The sequence below is a fragment of the Anolis carolinensis genome, chromosome 3 (assembly GCF_035594765.1).
Source record: "Anolis carolinensis isolate JA03-04 chromosome 3, rAnoCar3.1.pri, whole genome shotgun sequence".
Lineage (NCBI taxonomy): Eukaryota > Metazoa > Chordata > Lepidosauria > Squamata > Dactyloidae > Anolis > Anolis carolinensis.
In genome coordinates this window covers 221882402-221901981 of record NC_085843.1, presented here as the reverse complement: position 1 = coordinate 221901981, position 19580 = coordinate 221882402, and the positions used below count along the sequence as shown (strand labels likewise).

Genomic DNA, 19580 nt, shown 5'->3' with positions numbered 1-19580 from the left:
TCTTACACTAGATATTGCCAAGCTGCTTCATTGGTTTCACTGAAGACACAATTATAGAACAGACAAGTGAGAGTATTAAGAGAGGTTAGGTAGAGAGCAACATTTATGGGGTTGGTGGAGAAGAGAACCCCCTGGACTACTGATGTTCCAAATCTAGTCAGCCAATGGACTAAAGAGACTACTTACAAGGTTCAAATCAAACAGAAATAATGGAGCCATGTGGCCTCTGATTTTTCATGAAGTTCATTGGAATGAAGGAGTTTTGAGCTCCATCAAATAAAGATTAAATTACAAAATCACAAGTCATTTTGAGCTGAGAAGGGTTGGTAGAAGAGGGGACACTGAACTAATTTCCTGCATATTGTCTCCATAGTCAAAAATGTCAACCAAGGACAAAATTATTTTAAAAGGATACACAGCACAACTGGGTTCCTAATGCATGCACTGACATATAATGAGTATCACAGTCACAGAGATTTAATTTAGCTCACTGCAAGCTCAATTTGTTCATGCCTAAAATATTCAAATCTATGATGTGACCTCCAGAGCATTGTCTTACAAATTTTCCATGGAAGTGTCTAAATTGATACAATATGATTGCCCTTCATTCTTACCTTAGGTCCTGGAAGACCCTGAGGACCCTATATTTGAAACAAACAACAAGAAGAGGCAATAGATTATTCTTGCATCTTATTTTTCTAGGTTCCAAGTACACACAATTCCTATATTACTGATATTTTCCATTTCTTCTATATTTTCTAGCTAACAATTTGAATTGTATTATGCAATGGGATTTTGTAACATCTCTGAGACTGAGAAAAAGAAGTTAACAAGGGTATGACTGATAGAAAGAATATGATAAAAAAATCTAGTAAACACAGAAGACTTATTATTTCTGGATTGGTACATCTATTTCCTATGGACAGCACTAAAGTGAGAATAAAAGCAAACAACATCGTGACTTTTTGTTACTGTAATTCAAATTCAAAGACACAGCTATGTAGGTCTAGAATATCAATATTCAAGGGATCTTGTAGCACCTTAGAGACTAACTGAGAGAAGGAAGTTGGTAACATAAGATTTCACAGACTAAGTCTATTTCCTCATATTAGTCTATGAAATATTAGTCTACAAAAGTTTATGCTACCAATTTCTTTCTCTCAGTCTCCAAAGTGCTACAAAATCCCTTTGCGTTTTGATATTCCAGACATACATGGCTATGTCTTTGAATCTTAATTCATAGAAACACACACAAAAAGGAAATATCAATGTGCTATTTGCTTTTGTCCTCAATCCTTGTGATACATTGGAAATATTTATAGCATATTAGAAACAATGCAAAAATATTTTTGTTGACTGATGTTTTTTATCATATTCTTTTAAATGCTTTAGGTCATCTGTATTGAAATTTTAGCAGGAAGGTTGATCAAAATGTCCAGAAAGATAGTGGTGGTTATTAAAGGAGGGAAGAATGCTAGTTTTGTTAACTTTTCCCTTCTTTGGCTTCTGACTAGAAAGAGAAGCCACCATAATACGCAGGTGAGGCCTAAGTAATGCTGGTGATCATCAAAAGGTATGGCAGCTGTTCTGCATTTGAAAACTGTTACAGAAGAGACAACGAAAATCCACATAGTTAAAACAATGGCATTCCCCATAGTAACCTATGGATGGGAGAGCTGAACCATAAGGAAGGCTGAGCTAAGGAAGATAGATGCTTTTGAACTATGGTGTTGGAGGAAAATTCTGAGAGTGCCTTGGACCGCAAGAAGATCCAATCAGTCCATACTCCAGGAAATAATGCCTGGCTGCTCACTGGAGGGAAGGATATTAGAGGCAAAGATGAAGTACTTTGGCCACATCATGAGAAGACAGGAAAGCTTGGAAAAGAGAATGATGCTGGGGAAAAGTGAAGGGAAAAGGATGAGGAGCCGACCAAGGGCAAGATGGATGGACGGTATCCTTGAAGTGACTGGCTTGACCTGAAGTAACTGAGGGCAGTGACGGCCAACAGGGAGCTCTGGCGTGGGATGGTCCACAAGGTCTTGTAGAGTCAGAAACGAGATATGTGTGTGCATGCACACATTTGCATGCACACATGTCCATTTTCGGTAGACCTCCTAGATACTAGCTGTCATACTATTCTCCAACAGGAGAGGTGAAGCCATACAATATTAATTTCACCACAAAGCCTCTGAAAAGCTCCATGTGCTATTTTCTTCAACAAAACCATGCAACTGTTAGAATGTTTTGGACAAAAAAATGATGGACAAGGAAAAAGAGAACGGAGGAGGGGAGGATAAAGATCCTAAGGCCTAGTAAGGACAAGAAGAGAGTGAGGAAATGGAAAGATTAAATGAGTACTGGAATAAAGAGAAAGAAACATGAGTGAGAAAGATAAAGAGTGGGGCAAAGGGAGATAAAATTAGCTTCCAAGGAAAAGAGCACCAGAAAAGGAGAGGTACAGTACAATCCTTGTATCTTCAGGAAATACATTCCAAGATCCCATATAGATATCTGAAACAGTAGGCTGGAAACATACTATATAATCACAGTGGAGGATCCCCACAAACACTTCCAGGGGAGGGAAATCTTTATGGAGCATGTGAAACCTTAGATACTGAACTCATGGATAAAGGGAGTTATACTGTACTTTGGTTAGTACAAAATAAATGCTCACAGTTAAGCAACAGACAACAAATGAGTTTTATAGGCTCTATTAAATGCCATGATGGAAGGGCTCAGTTCTATTTCCTGCAGAACAGGGTTCTACAGCAGGACTTGAGCTATTTCACACGGGGGGCTAGCATATCTTCCCCATTGTGTCCGGAAGCAGCACCATATTTCTGACCATAGGCTAAAATTGTTTTCTTTCCTTTCTTGGAAACTCTCTAAGGACTAGCAATGAATGGTGTGAGAACTAGCACCAATCTAAGGATTGCCACTTTCAGTAGCACTATGCTACAAGTTTCCACAGAGAAGGCCCATCAACAGTACACTGATTTTGCATTCACCATAGTGAGTAAGGCCTCTAAAGATTACATTTAACGTTTGTAAGTGCAATATAACAAGACTGACCAGGGGAGAAACTCAAAGTGTTATCTTGTGCATTATCCTGTGCCTTATATTAAAATTAGAACTTACTGGTATTCCTGGTGGGCCTTGTGGCCCTGGTGGGCCAGTTACCTAAAACCCCAAAACAAAGAACCAAATGTCATTGCCAGAGAAAATAATTTTAGATTGATGTTAATAACATATGATAACCTGTGGGATGCTATCCCCTATGTCAGTGCTTAAGGCGATCAATACATTGTTTTTAGAAGAGTGATAACTTACTGAGTTTCCAGTCTTTCCCTTATCTCCCGGTTCTCCCTTCTCTCCCTGTAAGAATAACAAACATCATGACATCAATCAGAGCATTAACATTTCTTTCTTATGACAGTACAGTAAGACTCCTGTAATTACAGAATCCATATGCATGGGTTCACGAACCTCTGCCTGAGGGCAAATGGTCTCTCTAGGCAAGATCCTGCAGTCATTCTATGGCATGCTCCCCCCAGCGGTTACCATAGAGTCACACTGGAGAACCTAGGAATTCCTAGAGAGGATACCTCTCTAGGAATGTCTAGGTTCTCCAGGGTGACTCTATGCTATACTGGGACTAGAAGTCAAAAATTTTTATGATGTTTGATAGTAACCACAGTCCAGCCGATAATGTATCCCTGCAATAACAAGGGTTTTACACTATTAACAAATTTGAGGTAGTGAAAGGTTTAGAAGAAGACATCTTTTATGCAGTAAACAGGATGGAAGTCATCATTGCTCTTCTTGCTCACAAATATTACTAAATGCCTAAATTAGAACTGCTAGGTAGGAGTTGCGGTGGTGCAATGGATTAAACCTTTGTGCCAGCTAGACTGCTGACCTGAAGGTTGCCGGTTTGAATCCGTGAGATGGGGTGAGCTCCCGTCTGTCAGCTCTAGCTTGTGGGGACATGAGAGAAGCCTCCCAGCAGGATGGTAACACATCCGGGTGTCCCCTGGGCAATGTCTCTGTAGATGACCAATTCTCTCACACCAGAAGCAACTTACAATATGTTCTCAAGTCACTTCTGATGTGATAAAAAATCACTGCTAGATAGTTTAATTCCTTCAGAATACAGTATTTGACAGTCATCCTTTCAGGTTTTACAAATATCTTAAATTCAGGTCCAGTCCTTCCATTAGGCAGGGTCAGACACCTTCCTTGGAACGTGAGTTAATAAAGATAGGTTGTATCTGGCAGATTATGCCCCATTCTTGCTGGGGGGGGGGGGCTCTTCCCATTTCTTCATAAAGCCCTTGCTGTCTGTGCCCCTATTTGGAAGATTTCACCTCACTTTATTTCCCTATGATAATTGGATTTTGAACATTTGGGTTGCAATGGAAATAAGGATTGGTGATAAAACTTCAGTGGAGACACCTTTCCCCCATGACACCTCTTCCAGGAGTGAATTTCCCTTCCTAGGAGTAGATTTCCTCTCACTTCCTGTTCTCATCCCCATTCTTAACTATGAGTCATTTGTAAGTCGGATGCTTGTAACTCGGGGAATGCCTGTAATGAGGAACAACATTATAATGGAGATGGAAACACAGAAGTGGAACCTGTGCTCCTGCAAAGCCTACCTTAACTTCTAAAGTATGTTCAAAAACAAAACACAATATGGAAACTCTTAGGAAGCACAAATTATGTATTGCTCAAAAAGACACACCTCCTGACTGGAACTGCATAAATACACACATATCTAATTTTCTCTCTACCTGGAGTAATAATCTGCAGTCTTAGTTCAAAGATAATGAAAAGCTCAAAGAGCAATGACATTGACAAGGGTATTTTTTTCAAGGAAGCAGCACTAAACTGAACTAGCATAGTGACTATGGTAAAATTTGTGGTATGAACAGTTCTCAGGTCGCCACAGCCGCAAATTTACTTAATGACCATACATATGCTTTGTTCTCTCTCTCAACTTCATCTGAGAAAGAACTCAAGGAAAACTATTATTTATTAATATGTAGATTTTTGAAGTGATTGACTTTTTTGGTGATTTTTGGGTAAAGCAATGTTTGAAGGGCTTACTGTAAAACCTGGAAGCCCAATTGGACCTGGTAGGCCTGGAGGTCCTGGCATTCCTCGATCACCTTTTTCTCCTGTTATGCCATCAAGACCCTATAAGGAAAAATATTTATTTGTAAACACTAAACTATGTTGTAAAGTAATATGTGGCTATTATTTGCTTTATTGGGCCATTTATTGGCATCCAGGCATGTAGGAAACTGACCAGTACTAAAAAGAAGGCCGTTGTAGACTTTCTTTGCAAAATTTCCAATCTATCATAGTCCTCTTACTCACATATTTCTTGCTATGAATTAATTAAAAGGCATAGCAGATTACAAGCACGTCTTGTGTGTACTTTAAGGCCCAATAAACTGTAGCATGGCATGGATCATTGATTCAGCAGCAGCAGCAGCCAACACAAATGTATAGGCAATGATAAGAAAGGACATAGTTCAAGAATGCAGTGGAGCAGTGTGTGTGTTTCTCAATATAGGCATTAAAATGATAAAGGAATAATACTCCCCAACAGCATCATTTAAGTGTCTGCATGGGACTCAAAGCAATTGGGGAGGTGCTGTTTATTTGCACCAGGTGGTAATTCTGTTCTGCAGTTTCTTCAAAAATATCAATTGGCCTCTTGTAAAATTCCCTTGACTTTGGCCAGAAACTAATAGATCAGTGTCCTAGAAAAGCTTATCCCCACCTGCACAACACTATTTCCAAGTCCTGGCCATACTAGAAGAACACATACAGTTGCTTATCCAGCCTTCACTCATCCAACGTTCTGTATTGACCAGCACAGTCTGCCTCCCTCTTGGATCCACAGTTATTTCTCTAGGCAGCAATGAGCAGTGGGACTCTTCATGCACCGTGTGCCTGCTGGGAAGAGCGAGACACAGCCGGTGCGGCCGGTCTACACTGGCTGCGTCTCATCCTTCCTGGCAGGCACCCGGCACATGGAGAGGCCTGCTGCACATTACTGCTTAGAAAAACAAAAAGTGAATTGCTGCACAGAAAATAGTTTAATAGGCTTTTCATTAATCCCTCCTTATTATCCAACATTTTCGCTTATCCAACATTCTGCCAGCCCATTTACGTTGGATAAGTGAGACTCCACTATAATTCAATTATACATGTGTGGCACACATATCACACAGTGAAGACTGAAGAAAGTGCGCTGAACATTGTACTCCTGTCGGTTATTAACTGCCGTCAAAAACATAATAAGCTTAAAATACAAAATAGAATAGGGAGCCAGTGTTGTTTAGTGAGGTTTTAGTGTTAGATGCTGACCAGGGTTTGACTGCCCCCTCAGGTTTGGAAAGCCATTGGGTTGCCTTTATCAAATCACACACTCCTAGCATCAAAGGAAGGCAACCACAAAAACCCTTTAAACAAATCTCGCCAAGAAAACCTTACGATAGGTTCAACTTAGGGTAGCTCTAACTTGGCAATAATTTGAAGGCATACAACGATGATTCTAAGATTAGAAGGCTGCAGCTAAGATTTCGTGTTGTCCTTTTTGGCATCCCTTTCCTCAAAGGAACAATAAATATATGTAAATGGATCATGAGCAAAACCGAGGGAGTCATATAGCCTCCTATGAATCTATAGCCTAAAGGGGAAGAGGGGGTTGCTCTTAATGTTTACCATGATTTTTAAACTGGTTTATAGATCTTTTCTGCTGTGAATATTTGCAAACAAATAGTTCACAGTTACCAAGTATGCTGTGTTTACTCACTGGTGAGCCAGCCAGTCCAGTCTCCCCCTTTTCTCCTTTTGCTCCTGTGGTCCCCATGGAGCCAATTTCTCCCTTCATTCCTGGAGGTCCATCTTTTCCAGGAGGTCCTTTGGGACCAGGAGGCCCCATCTCTCCTGGTTTGCCTCGTGGGCCCTACAAAAGTTATTTGGGACATAACATGTCTCGACCGGTTTATCAATGTCCAAGGGCCAGCTTTCACTTTGCAATAAAGGCCAAAGTCTTCAGATTATGTTCTCTGCAATAGGCTCAATGATACATCAATAAATACAGTACATAGAAATGTGAGATGTATTAAAAACGCATCGGAATCAATGAAGTTGTTTCCAGATAATGATTCTTAACATTATCAGACTAAAAACACTCTATAGCAGGCATGGGCAAATTTCAGCTCTCCAGGTGTTTTGGACCTCAACTCTCACAATTCCTAACAGCTGATAAGCTGGCTGGGATTTCTGGGAGTTGAAGTTCAAAACACCTGGAGGGCCGAAGTTTGCCCATGCCGGTTATTCAGCCTTTACTCCTTAAAATATTTTGTGTAGTAAGATAAAAGATGGAAGATGTAGTAGAAACCATGAGACAGTGAGAACAGGAAAAGGATGGTGACACTAGACCTTTGCTCCCACCTTCCACAAACTTTTATTAATGATGCAGGTGACAGCACTATAAAAAGTCTCATCTGAGAAGAGTGCTAGATGTTTAGCATTCTAATCCAAATCCCTTTTGCTTGGAAGTCTGAGCCATTAATTTTAGCAAGCTGTCCTTTCCAGGTAATGGCTTAATCACAAATGTGTGACTAACTGCCTTTGGCAATTGTTCCCTCTTCCGCCTACAGCTTTCACATTCGTGTAACTGAATGATGAACTTTTCTCATCTCTGAAATTTACATTAAGAAAATAAATCTAACAAAGTACTGATAGTAAATTATATTGTTTCAAGCTATCTTTTTAGATTCTTAAACTGCAGACACAATATGTTGTGATAATTGCCATTTAAAATGATACTGGAGACTATTTATGGAAGGCAGCTCTGTCAATGATTACTACTCCTGGCTAGATGTCTTCCAAGATCAGAAACAATATGCCTTCATATACTAGTTGCTACAAAGTACACATAACCAGCATGTTGGCTTCCCATAGACAAGTGGTTGGTATTGTGTTGTGTGGAGGTTTGTAAAGACACCATTATGGGTGGGTTAACTGGAAAAGTACGCATAAGAAGCTGATTGGCTGAGCCTGCAAACAGCTAGGAAACTGATTGGTTAATTTCTCTGCTCTGCTGCTGGGGAAGCGGTTCAAGCCAGTTTACCTCAGAGACAAAAAAGAGAGAGAGTGTATGCTGACTAGAAACAGTAAGGAGAGAAGATGGCTGCCGGCTCTCAGAGGCCCTGTTATTTCTAAGACTCTGAGGCAATTTTATGGAGTTTAAAAGGACTATTTATTCCTACTGTTCTCTGTAAGCAATCAGAGAGACTATTGTAAATATTATTGCTCTGTTTGATAATTTTGAAGTCAGTAAATTCCTGTTAATAGTTCTACAAAGCCAAGTGGCACATCATTACACTGCAGGGTGACTTTGGTTCATAGGTGGACGTAAAAGCTTCTATTTAACATCATCTAAAATCCTTAACATGTTGTACAGAAGGCTAGTATGGACGGCTTTTACATCTTTCAACTGAATTGGCATTTTAATATGATTGCTTCGTTAATTATACGTTGACTTCTTAGAATAGGATTTTAGCTTTGTCTTGTTTTAGCATTACACGGTGCCTTGAGACCCATGTTAGGAAAAAGGCAAGATATCAAACAAACAAATATTTCAATTTTGCATTTTAAAATGGAATAAACCATTTTGTTCTGCAAAATGAGAAAAACATAGTACTTCAAACTTGACAGTAGGAGAGAAATGTGTTCTTTTGGCAAAGGACAGCAGAAATAGAATAACTACAGCAACATATTTAAAAAGCCAACGCCAGTGAAATAATAGGTAGAAACAATGCATTATATGTACAGGTTATGAACAAGATAGGTTCTGTAGGTTTGTTCATAAGCTGAATTTGTTTGTAAGTCAGAACAGGTACATTTTTAAGTGTAACCCCAGCTATCTATCTATCTATCTATCTATCTATCTATCTATCTATCTATCTATCTATCTATCTATCTATCTATCTATCTACATAAACACACACATACACACATACTCTGGATCACATAGGGAAGGGTTAAAATCCCTGTGTTGTTTGTTTTGTTGTCTGTGTTCTTGTTCAGAAGAGTTCACCTCTCTTTCTGTCCCTGTGATTATTGGATTTTTGAAAAAAAAATGGCCTGTTGTGAAAACAAGGATTGGTGCTAAAGCTTCAGTGGAGACACCTTTTCCTCATGAAAACTCTTTAAGGAGTGAATTTCCCTTCCAAGGGGTAGCTCCCTCTCACTTCCCGTTGTCTCACCCACATCCTTAACCATAAGTCATTTGTAAGTCAGATGTTTGCAGCTTGGGGACTGCTTGTATATGGAGGTGTTTATTGCTGCTTAGAGACAAAAGGAAGGGTTATATTCCCTCTATGCTATCCCCTCCCCTAATCAATATGAAAGCATGAATAAAATGTATACAGTGTGTTTGAAGACATGGGATTCCCATTCCAATATGCTTACACCTGTCACTAAGATGATCTTCAAAGATCCTTCTTCCTGTGATCCATAACTTACCGATTTATTCAGGCAGCTACTAACATAAATTCTTTTTATGGTGCTGCCAGATTCTGAATTCACCCAGTGCACTTTTAGATGATGGATGAATTGTGTTTTCATTAGTTAAATGAGTTTCAGATCTTCTCATATTTGTTTTACCTTCTTTTTTAAGGTTTTATAAGCGATTTGATATGATCTGTAATTTTTTAATATCTATTTACTTTGTAGCTCACCTCAAGGGCATTTGGTAGAGGAAAATAAAGCCCACAAAAAGATAAATGGAGAATTTTGCCCCTGTACCAGGTGTGTGATTTGGCTGCAGTGACACATGACTTACTTACATCCTTTTTGGATTACTGTAAGACACACACCATAGGGCTTCTTTTGAGAAGTGTTTAGAAAGCTCGGTGGTAGCCAAACTGTTATCACAGGGCTTGTGTACACAAACTAAAAAAAACTATACTCACTCACTTTGTAAGTGCTCTGATTCTCATACATTACATCTGTCGTGATTCATTTGTAATGTGTCTTAAGGGAATTTATCCATTTCAAAAATCCTTGTCTTAGATGTTTTTTAAAAAAATCCAGACTTTTTCAGGCATGTGGCGAGCCCTCCAGATGGCATCACTTCACTTGTGGTTGTGGGGGAATTTGTGCTGGGCAAAACTGATTGGTGGGAGGTAAGCAATCCCACTGATCGAAAATTTAAGGAAATTAAAGAAAGCTTGTGTGTGTGTGTGTGTGTGGGGGGGGGGATACTCACAGATCAAGACAGTATATCGTTATTAGTGCACCTCTCTTTAATGTAAAGTGTTTATTTACATGAAAACAACAACAACGGTGAAAGCAGAGCATAGTCGGCCATGTTCTCGAAAATAACATGAAAGATTAGAAATGGGGGCTGCCCCCTAGTAGTAAAGTGAATTGATCTGTGTGGCTGGTAATGCCAACCTCATCACAATTTGTGTGGTGTTATAACAGGGCCACTGCAGTGTCAGTGCAGACTGAAAATATGCAGTGCCAAACAAATTTTATATATCTATATAAATAAAAATGTAATTTCCATTTGTGAGGACCTCCTGTCTCCCAAACTATTTTACCGCTAGCTACAAAATTTGGACACAAGGTAACATTCAAACTGACAAATGTTTTAAGGTATTCAAATGCATACTATCACAAACCTGTCACATCTGAGATAGGTAAAACCAATGGCCAATCAGTGTGTGTGTGTGTGTGTGTGTGTGTGTGTGTGTGTGTGTAGACAGACAGATAGATAGATCGATCAATGCAGACAAATCATGAAACTGGTTACAGGGCACACACAACTCCTTTGTTATTATATGAACTGGCTACATTGTTTTAGGCACAATTCAAAAGGTTGGTTATGATCCAAAGTCCCATAGCTTCCCATATGAGCCAGTCCGATCTTTGAGATCTTGTGGGGAAAGCTTTCTCTTGAAAAGAGCACATCAGAGGGGGATATGGGAGAGAGTTTTTGGATGGCTGCTCCCGGACTCCCGAATTCTTACCCCTGTGGAATACTGGCTCTCTATTACAGTTCCTTTACTGAAAGATGGAGATTTCTATATGCTGATAGGCTTTTCCGAACTGATCATATCATAGCATATTGTGGTATTTTTTACATTTTTTGCCTTTTTATCTCATGGGTGTTAAAATGATTTTAATTTTGTAGATAAAATTATTTATCAATCATTTCTTTTGTTTTACCTACATCTCTTTTTATCTGCCTTTGTTTTAATATTGTAAATTGCTTTAAAATGCAATTCTGTGGAAAAAGCAGGATATAAACAAAGACCCCAATGATGACAATGTAGCCTCATTCCTATATGAAACATGGGATGCTACATGTGTACAACTGGTTATACATTTACATAGGTGTGACAAATTGTGTGAATGTCTACAGTGGGTGGGTGGAGACATATGCAGCAAGTGGGAGAGTATATCTATTTTTCTACCACTCCCCCCATCCCTCATTTACTGAAATTCCCTACTTGGAAAATGTGGCCATAAATACACATTTTAAAGTTCTCAGTGTTCTTCCATCTGTGTATTGCACTGAAGTAAGCCTATGTTCTATGTAAGTGTTAGTTAAGATTTTTGCCATGCAAAGATTATCTATATTCAGAAGAACATTTGTATGAGTTGAGTTGCAAAGACATGGGCAGAAGCATGATAAGCTGAGCATATACTGTTGTTTTTTTGGGTCCAACTTAGTAAATCACTCCACTAAAAATTCTGGTATCATTTGTCTCAACTGCTGCAATATCAGGTAAAGAGTCCCTAGCACTTTGATAAACAGACCCATTAAAAACATGGGTCTGTTTTTCTATTTCAGGGAAACATTTTAAATCAAGAATGTGATTAAGGCCTTTGTAATGGCAACTCCAGTTTTAAAGAACACAGAATTGGATTTTCAATAATTTGACACTGTGACTTAGCTCTTTGACTTCTGCTTGCTAACTCTTACCTTTTCGCCATCATGTCCAGGAGGGCCTGGCAGTCCAATTTCACCCTAAGGAATAGAAATCAATGGAAAGCGAGAGAGAGAAAGAGAGATGGGAGAAACTAAGAACAATTTCACCAATTTATATTTGGAACTTTAGAACTGACAAGAAAAACGAGGAGAAAAGAACAGCTTGGTTGGTAGTGGTATGTCTGGAGAAGGAAGACTCTTAAAGTTTGGTGGGATAAAGAGGAAACAGTAATGTTTAAGAGACTATGATTACCTACCATGTCAGCCCTTGAATGGTTATTTTATTTATTTAACTTTAGTAGTTCAATAGTGGGAGCCCCTGGTGGCGCAGTGGATTAAATGGCTGAGCTGCTGAACTCGCTGACTGAAAGGTCGGCGGTTCGAATCCTAGGAGCAGGGTGAGCTCCCACTGTTAGCCTCAGCTTCTGCCAACCCAGCAGTTCGAAAATATGCAAATGTGAGTAGATCAATAAGTACCACTCTTGGCAGGAAGGTAATGGTGTTCCATGCAGTCATGCCGGCCACATGACCTTGGAGGTCTTAGAAATGGAGATGAGAACCAACCCCCAGAATCGGACATGACTAGTCTTAATGTCATGGGAAAACCTTTACCTTTACCTAGTAGTTCAATAAGAGAACAGCTAAACTGCATCTTCCTTGAATAATATCGCCCAATAGTTCTTATGATTAGACGTCTAACAGCATGTTTCTGTATCAGTTTCCTAATGCAGAGGAAGATGAGCAGCCATAGCCATTCTTGCTCCTTCATACTGTTTCTTTCCACCTGTTTTGTGGCATGTTTGCAGTCTGCTTGTGACAAGGGGAAGAAGGAGATCTGAATGGGTGGATGATGTCAGCAGGAGGAGATCCTAAGACAACACTGACTTCTGCTGTTTTGGGAAAACTCTGGGAACCAAACTGGAAATCTCATCTGCATCGCAAAAACTGGTGCTGTAGGAGTATCATTTCACGTTACATTTCAAAGAGAGAGTCAACTCAAGGTTATCCAATTATGAATCAACATTTCCAGGGTAAGACTAACAGTGAGGAAACGCAGCCTGTTCCCTCCAGCTGTGTTTTAGTGTCCACCACATTCATCCAAATGTTAATGGTATGTAACTAAAAGAGGCAATTAAGGTTCAGGCCTCTCATTTTGTACTTTCTTTGTGACTCCTGGGAATGAAGTAATTGCTTATCCCTGCCATAGCATGGTACAACCATTAGATATAAAACATGTTTTAAAATGTATCACAGGGATGGGTTTGTGCATATGCTATTTTTCAAAGTAATTTTCCTAAGGTAGCTTCATTTTATAACCAGGTGTAACTGCCATCCTTTGCTGTATGCCATGTGCATTTATTTATCTCAAGTACAGCAACTATGGGGAAAATACAGTATGTACCAGAGGATTTAGAATGCAGCTGGCTGAAACTGAGGCAGATGAAAGCGGCTGGTTTTAGGACACACCTAAGTATATTTTAATTTTATATGAAACAATTTCCCGATTATCAGAATATATAGGGTCAAATCGCAAGATGATATCCCTCTTACATGCTAATTTCTGGGACTGAGACAAGACCTATCTGGAAGGATAGAGCAACAGAAACCCATAAAAGATAGCATGGAGAGCAAGAAGATAAGCCAGTTTTTATAACTCTGAAAGTATAAAATGTCAGTGGTAAGGAGAAGGAAGAGAAGCTTATAACAACATTTGTAAACTTTACTTTATAAAGTAAAAACTTTTAAACAGTAGACTGAAGGAAACATGCCGGCCCCATAACTATATTGGCTGTGTAATAAACTAAAAGGAGGCATGATTGATGATAACTGCTGTTTGAATTTCAGTAATTTCAGTGGGAAACTTCAGTCTATACCTGATATTTTGCCCTAAAACTAGCAGGGCTAAATGTGCTGTATTTTTTTTTTTGATAACTCATACATTGAGTTTTATGAATTACTAGCTTGGGTACCCAGCATTGCCCGAGTTATTTGAAAAATCATTTTTTAAATTGTACAAAATGTATCAGGTTGATGGAGTTTACTCAGGTTAACCCCAAGAAACTCCATCAGTACTTAAAGTTTATTATGTTGGGCAAGTCTGCTCTAGATGCATCATTGGTGGGGTTCAGTGTGCTCTCTGGCTGTAGGGTAAACTACAACTCCCACTATGGTGAGTCAGTCCCTTCAAACCCCTACAGTAGGTGGAGTTAGTCATGGGGGTTCTTTGTGTCAAGTTTAGACGAGGTCTATCATTGGTGGAGGTAACAGTTTTTCTGGTTGTGGATAAACTATAACTCCCAGAAAATAAGGTCAGTTCCCCCCAGACCCCTCTAGTAATAATATTTAGGCATATCAGGTTTGTGTGCCAAGTTTGGTACAGATTCATCGGCATTTGGGTTCACAGTGGTCTCTGGATGTAGGTGAACTACAATTTCCCCAAATCAAGATGAATTTTCCCCAAAGACCTCCACTATTTTTGCTGGTCATGGAGGCTTTGTGTGCCAAGTTTGGTCCAATTCCATCTTTGGTGGATTTCAGAGTGCTCATTGATTGCAGGTGAACTATAAATCCTAGTACCTACAACTCTAAAGTGTCCAGGCCAATTCTCCTCAAAACCCACCAGTATTCAAATTAGGGCATATCAGGTATGCATGCCCAGTTTGGTTTAGATCCATCATTGTTTAGGTCCTAGTGCGCTCTGGATATAGGTGAACTACAATTCCTACAAATCCTTCTGAAGACCACTAGAATTTTTTGTTGGTCATGGGGGTTCTGTGTGCTAAGTTAGTTCCAGGTCCATCATTGGTGGAGTTCAGAGTGTTCTTAGATTGCAGATGAACTATACATCCCAGTCCCTACAGCTACTATAAATCATGGTGAATTCTCCTCAAACCTCTCTAGTATGTACAGTTGCTGATCAATTCCTCTGTTTGCTGTGTGTCATAGAAAATAATAGGAAAGGGATATGGGAGAGGCAGTGGGCGGGATCATGAAAATTCCACACCAGTGGAGAGAATCAAAAACACTGGGATATCCGTGGTGGATGAAAAACAGAAAATCTAGGATGAAATTGTTCCCATATGAAAGCTTTCATTTGGGTGGTGGGCAGTATGGTGTTTGTGGAGGACATTGTAAGGGCTCTTGGACATGTTTGCAGCACTCTCTAATACCCTGCAATGTCACTGGAGGGAGGGCCATTAGTGTCTCCTGAGCTGTAGGAGCTATAGCTATTTGTGGAAGTGGGAGTTAGTCTGTGGAAGTAGACACCCCAGCCACATACATACATACATACATACATACATATTTTCACTTTTATTATGTGTATAGATAATGGCTGACTAACCTTCTGTCCTGGTGGTCCTGCAGCACCAGGCAATCCAGGAGGCCCCTTGTGAAAGAAAAACATTGCATTTTAAATATATGAAAACTAAAAAGTACCTTCCTTAAAAAAAATTAAATATCCTCTACAATAATCAGTGACTCTTAAGGACCTTAAAAACTAGGCAAAACGTGAAAAAAAATAATGCTGTGGGACATACAGCATCAGATGAAGGTAATACACATGTAATCTTAATTTTTTTTTTCATGTCAAGAGCAACTTGGGAAACTGCAAGTTGCTTCTGGTGTGAGAGAATTGGCTGACTGCAAGCACGTTGCCCAGGGGATGCCCGAATGTTTTGATGTTTTGCCATCCTTGTAGGAGGCTTCTCCCATGTCCCCGCATGGAGTTGGAGCTGACAGAGGGAGCTCATCCGCGCTCTCCCTGGATTGGATTCAAACCGGTAACTGTGTCCATTTTAATAGAACTGTTTTTGGTTTCTGTCTTATGTGTTGTTTTATTATGTTTTACTATGTTCAATTTGTTATATGATGTTTTGGACAAGTGACTGTTTTTGCACATATGTTGGAAACCACCTTGAGTCCTCTTGAAGAAATGTAGTGGTATATAAATAAAGTTTTATTATTATATTATTATTCAGGTTATCAACCCAACCTTCAATTCAGCAGTCCTGCCGGCACAAGGGTTAACCCATTGTGCTACCGGGGGCTCACGTAATCTTGATGTAGATATTACTTTTAGGGTGACTAAAGAACTGTGAGAGATGTATTGATGAGTAAACAGAGATACCTCGGTTAATTTGGCAGTCCAAATTAAGTCTGAATCTGTGATTGTGTGAAGTACTACATTTACATTAAACGCAATTTTAGAACATCAGCAGTGCTATGGCTATCCCATGCTCTCTAGTTATGATGGCAACTGTGGTTCAACATAGTGGGAAGCAGAGCTAGAGAACTGGTTGAGCTAGAATTCTGGGTACCATCCGGCCATGCAAACAGCCACTCTTTCTCAGTTAAATATAAACTCATAAGGTAGTTATGTGAGTTTAAAGTAAAAGAAAGTATAGGCCGTTGCTGGGTTACGAACATGGCAGATTCTATTGGTTTGTTCTTAAGCTGAATTTGGATGTAAGCCAGAACAGGAACATTTTTTAAAGTGCAGCTCCAGTATAGGGAAGGCTGAACAGTGAACACCCCTGTGGAGTTTGTTTTGCTGTCTGTGCCCCCTTTTTAGAAGATTTCCCTTCACTTTCTGTCCCTGCAATAATTGGAGTCAGAAAATTTTGAGCTGTCATGGAAACAAGGATTAGTGATAAAGCTTCCGTGCAGACACTTTTTCCCATGGTAACTCTTTCAGGGGTGGATATTTTTCCTCCCTATTTCTGTTGTCTCACCTCTGTTTCTAACTAGGAGTTGGATATAAGCTGGATGTTGTAGCTCAGGGACTGCCTGTAGGAGGATTAAATTTATTATATCCTGTCACACAATTTGACTTGTGACCATTATTTATTTATGTAAATATTTATATGCTCATTTTAAAATATCCCAAAGTGAATTACAATAGAAAATATTATTCTTATTATTGTAAAAATATAATAATAATAATAATAATAATAATAATAATAATAATAATAATAATAATAAAACTTTATTTATACCCCGCCACCATCTCCCCAAAGGGACTCAGGGCGGCTTACATGGGGCCCTGCCCAGGACAATACAGTATAAAACAACATAAAAACAACATATCAAAATACAATTAACCAACACAACTGATAAAATATACAGTATAACACAAAGTCAAGAAGCAATCTAACAGGGGCGAGCCGCATGAACACTAAATTAAAAAACTCGGGGTGAGAAAGGGATCAAATAGAAAACCTCAGGGGACAGGGACATCAGATAGAAAAACAGTCTAGAGGATTAATGTTGAGGGGAGTAGCAAAAGAGCAGTTACTCTCCGAAGGCACATTGGAATAGCCATGTTTTTAACTCTTTCCTAAAGGCTAAAAGAGTGGGGGCTTGCCTAATTTCACTGGGCAGTGAGTTCCACAAACGGGGGGCCACCGCAGAGAAGACCCTCTCCCTTGTTCCCACAAGGCGGGCCTGAGATATAGGCAGTGGCGATAGGAGAGCCTCCCCTGATGAACGGAGAGATCGGGCAGGTTTATGGTAGGAGATACGGTCATGAAGGTAGGCGGGTCCCAAACCGTTTAGGGCTTTATAAATGATGGTCTGCACCTTGAATTGGGACCGGAAGATGAACGGCAGCCAGTGGAGCTCCTTAAACATGGGAGTGGATCTCTCTCTATAACTCGCTCCCGTTATTAATCTGGCAGCCGAATATAGCAAAATATGAGCTAAAAGGACACAAAGATAAAACCATACATGCAACAAAATCCAATAAACAATTAGTTTTAAAAATAGGAATAACCGATGAAGTTGGCAATAATGAAAAATGAATAGGGTCTTCAGTTGAAAGTGGAAACACTCAGTATTAGGAGCCAGATTAATTTTCAATGGGAGGGTCATTTCATATAGGACAACAACAACAAAAAGTCCTCCTCTGCACTACAGCAAAAAAGAATCTCATTAGGCTGCAGCACCAAAAATAAACCATAAAAATGTAAATTCTTTTCTCAGAAAAACTTGATGTCAGGTTCAGATAAGATTATTAGGATGGAGTCAATTGAACAGGCCTAGTCCCAGATGTAGTCATTTAACGACCTCATCACACGGGCAAAATTGCCTGTCCTACGATAGCTTCACCTCACTTCAGACACTGAGCCTGCCAGGTCTCATCACACGACATAGATCTACTTCCAGCAGGGCTCTGTGCCTGAAATGAGGTGAAACTGTCGTAAGAGGCACTAGCAAGAACGCAGGGGGAAACCGGGTAGTGATACTTCCCCCATGGGATGAAATAAGGGGTGATGCGAGGCAAAGGTATCCCACGCCCCACGCTGGATTCACCACAATCCACTGTGTTAAAGATGTGTATTTCTTTTTACACTGTACATATATCTAAGTTCTAGGTCTTGGCATTTTTGTCTTGAGAGCTTGGCAACATTATATTTAATATACTAATTTACAGAATCTTTGGACTTAAACGTCTCAAAAAAGTACTATATATATTCGAAGATAAGCTGAGTTTTTCAGCCCTTTTTATGAGCTGAAAAAACATCTCCCGGCTTATAATTGGGTCAAGGTGAAGCGGCAGTGGGGCCTGGAGGCCGTTGCTTGTAATATATGATATATTTATCTCTCATCTTACCCTCCCTTGCTCTTAACCAAGGGAATGTTTTGAAAAGGGAAAGAAGACCTTGCAAGTCAGGAAGAAGAATATATTTATACCCATTAATCTTATAAAAGTATTTTCCCCTGAAATATCTGTTAATCTCTGCTACAGATATATAGGCATTTCCCCATTCAAACCTTTGCAAACCCTATGTTCCTTTATATTTGTATCTATCTAGCTATATACATTAATTTTATATATGAATTTTCCCCTCATATGTTTGCAAGTCTTTGCAAATCCTATATACATATAGATATCTAGAGATTTCTATGTACCTGTATATCTGTATCTATGTGTATACATTATTTTATATATCAATTTTCGTCTCACATGTTTGAAAGTCTTTGCAAATACTATCTAGATATAATTATCTATATATAGAGAGATGTCTAGATAGATATATATGAATATACATATATAGGGCTTGCAAATATTGCAGGAGAAATGCACGCACACGCACGCACACACACACACATAGAGATTTCTAGATAGATATAAACATAAATATATAGGGCTTGCAAATATTGCAGGAGGGAAATGCACATATATAGAGAGAGGATTTACAAATGTTTTAGAGGAAATGCATATGTGAAATTAGTATATATAATTATAGATCTATATCTAGCTCTGCATTGTTTATATAGGCATTGAATGATTGTCTGTTACTATGTTGGAAGCTGGCCTGAGTCTCCATGGGGAGATAGGACAGGGTACAAATGAAGTTGTTGTTGTTGTTGTTGTTGTTGTTGTTCTTGTTCTTGTTGTTGTTATTGTTGTTATTAAGTTACTGTTAATACCATATTGTTTTTTGACCCCACTTTTCCACTTACAGAACTAGTTTACCGTTTTTCTTTGAAATATGGTAAATATTCAAAAACATTTCACCTACTGATGCCTCAATATAATTTCATT

General features: G+C 39.2%; 1 protein-coding gene across 1 annotated transcript in view; it reads right to left on the bottom strand.

Annotated features, from left to right (window-relative positions):
• col13a1 (collagen type XIII alpha 1 chain) overlaps positions 1–19580 on the bottom strand; it is a 161138-nt gene that overhangs the window by 42025 nt on the left and 99533 nt on the right. The window contains exons 25-31 of the mRNA XM_016992189.2: positions 15375–15419; positions 12026–12070; positions 6833–6985; positions 5113–5202; positions 3334–3378; positions 3142–3183; positions 615–641 (exon numbers count right to left, since the gene is read on the bottom strand). Of these exons, the coding sequence (XP_016847678.1) occupies positions 615–641; positions 3142–3183; positions 3334–3378; positions 5113–5202; positions 6833–6985; positions 12026–12070; positions 15375–15419 (447 nt within the window). The remainder of the gene's footprint in view (positions 1–614; positions 642–3141; positions 3184–3333; positions 3379–5112; positions 5203–6832; positions 6986–12025; positions 12071–15374; positions 15420–19580) is intronic.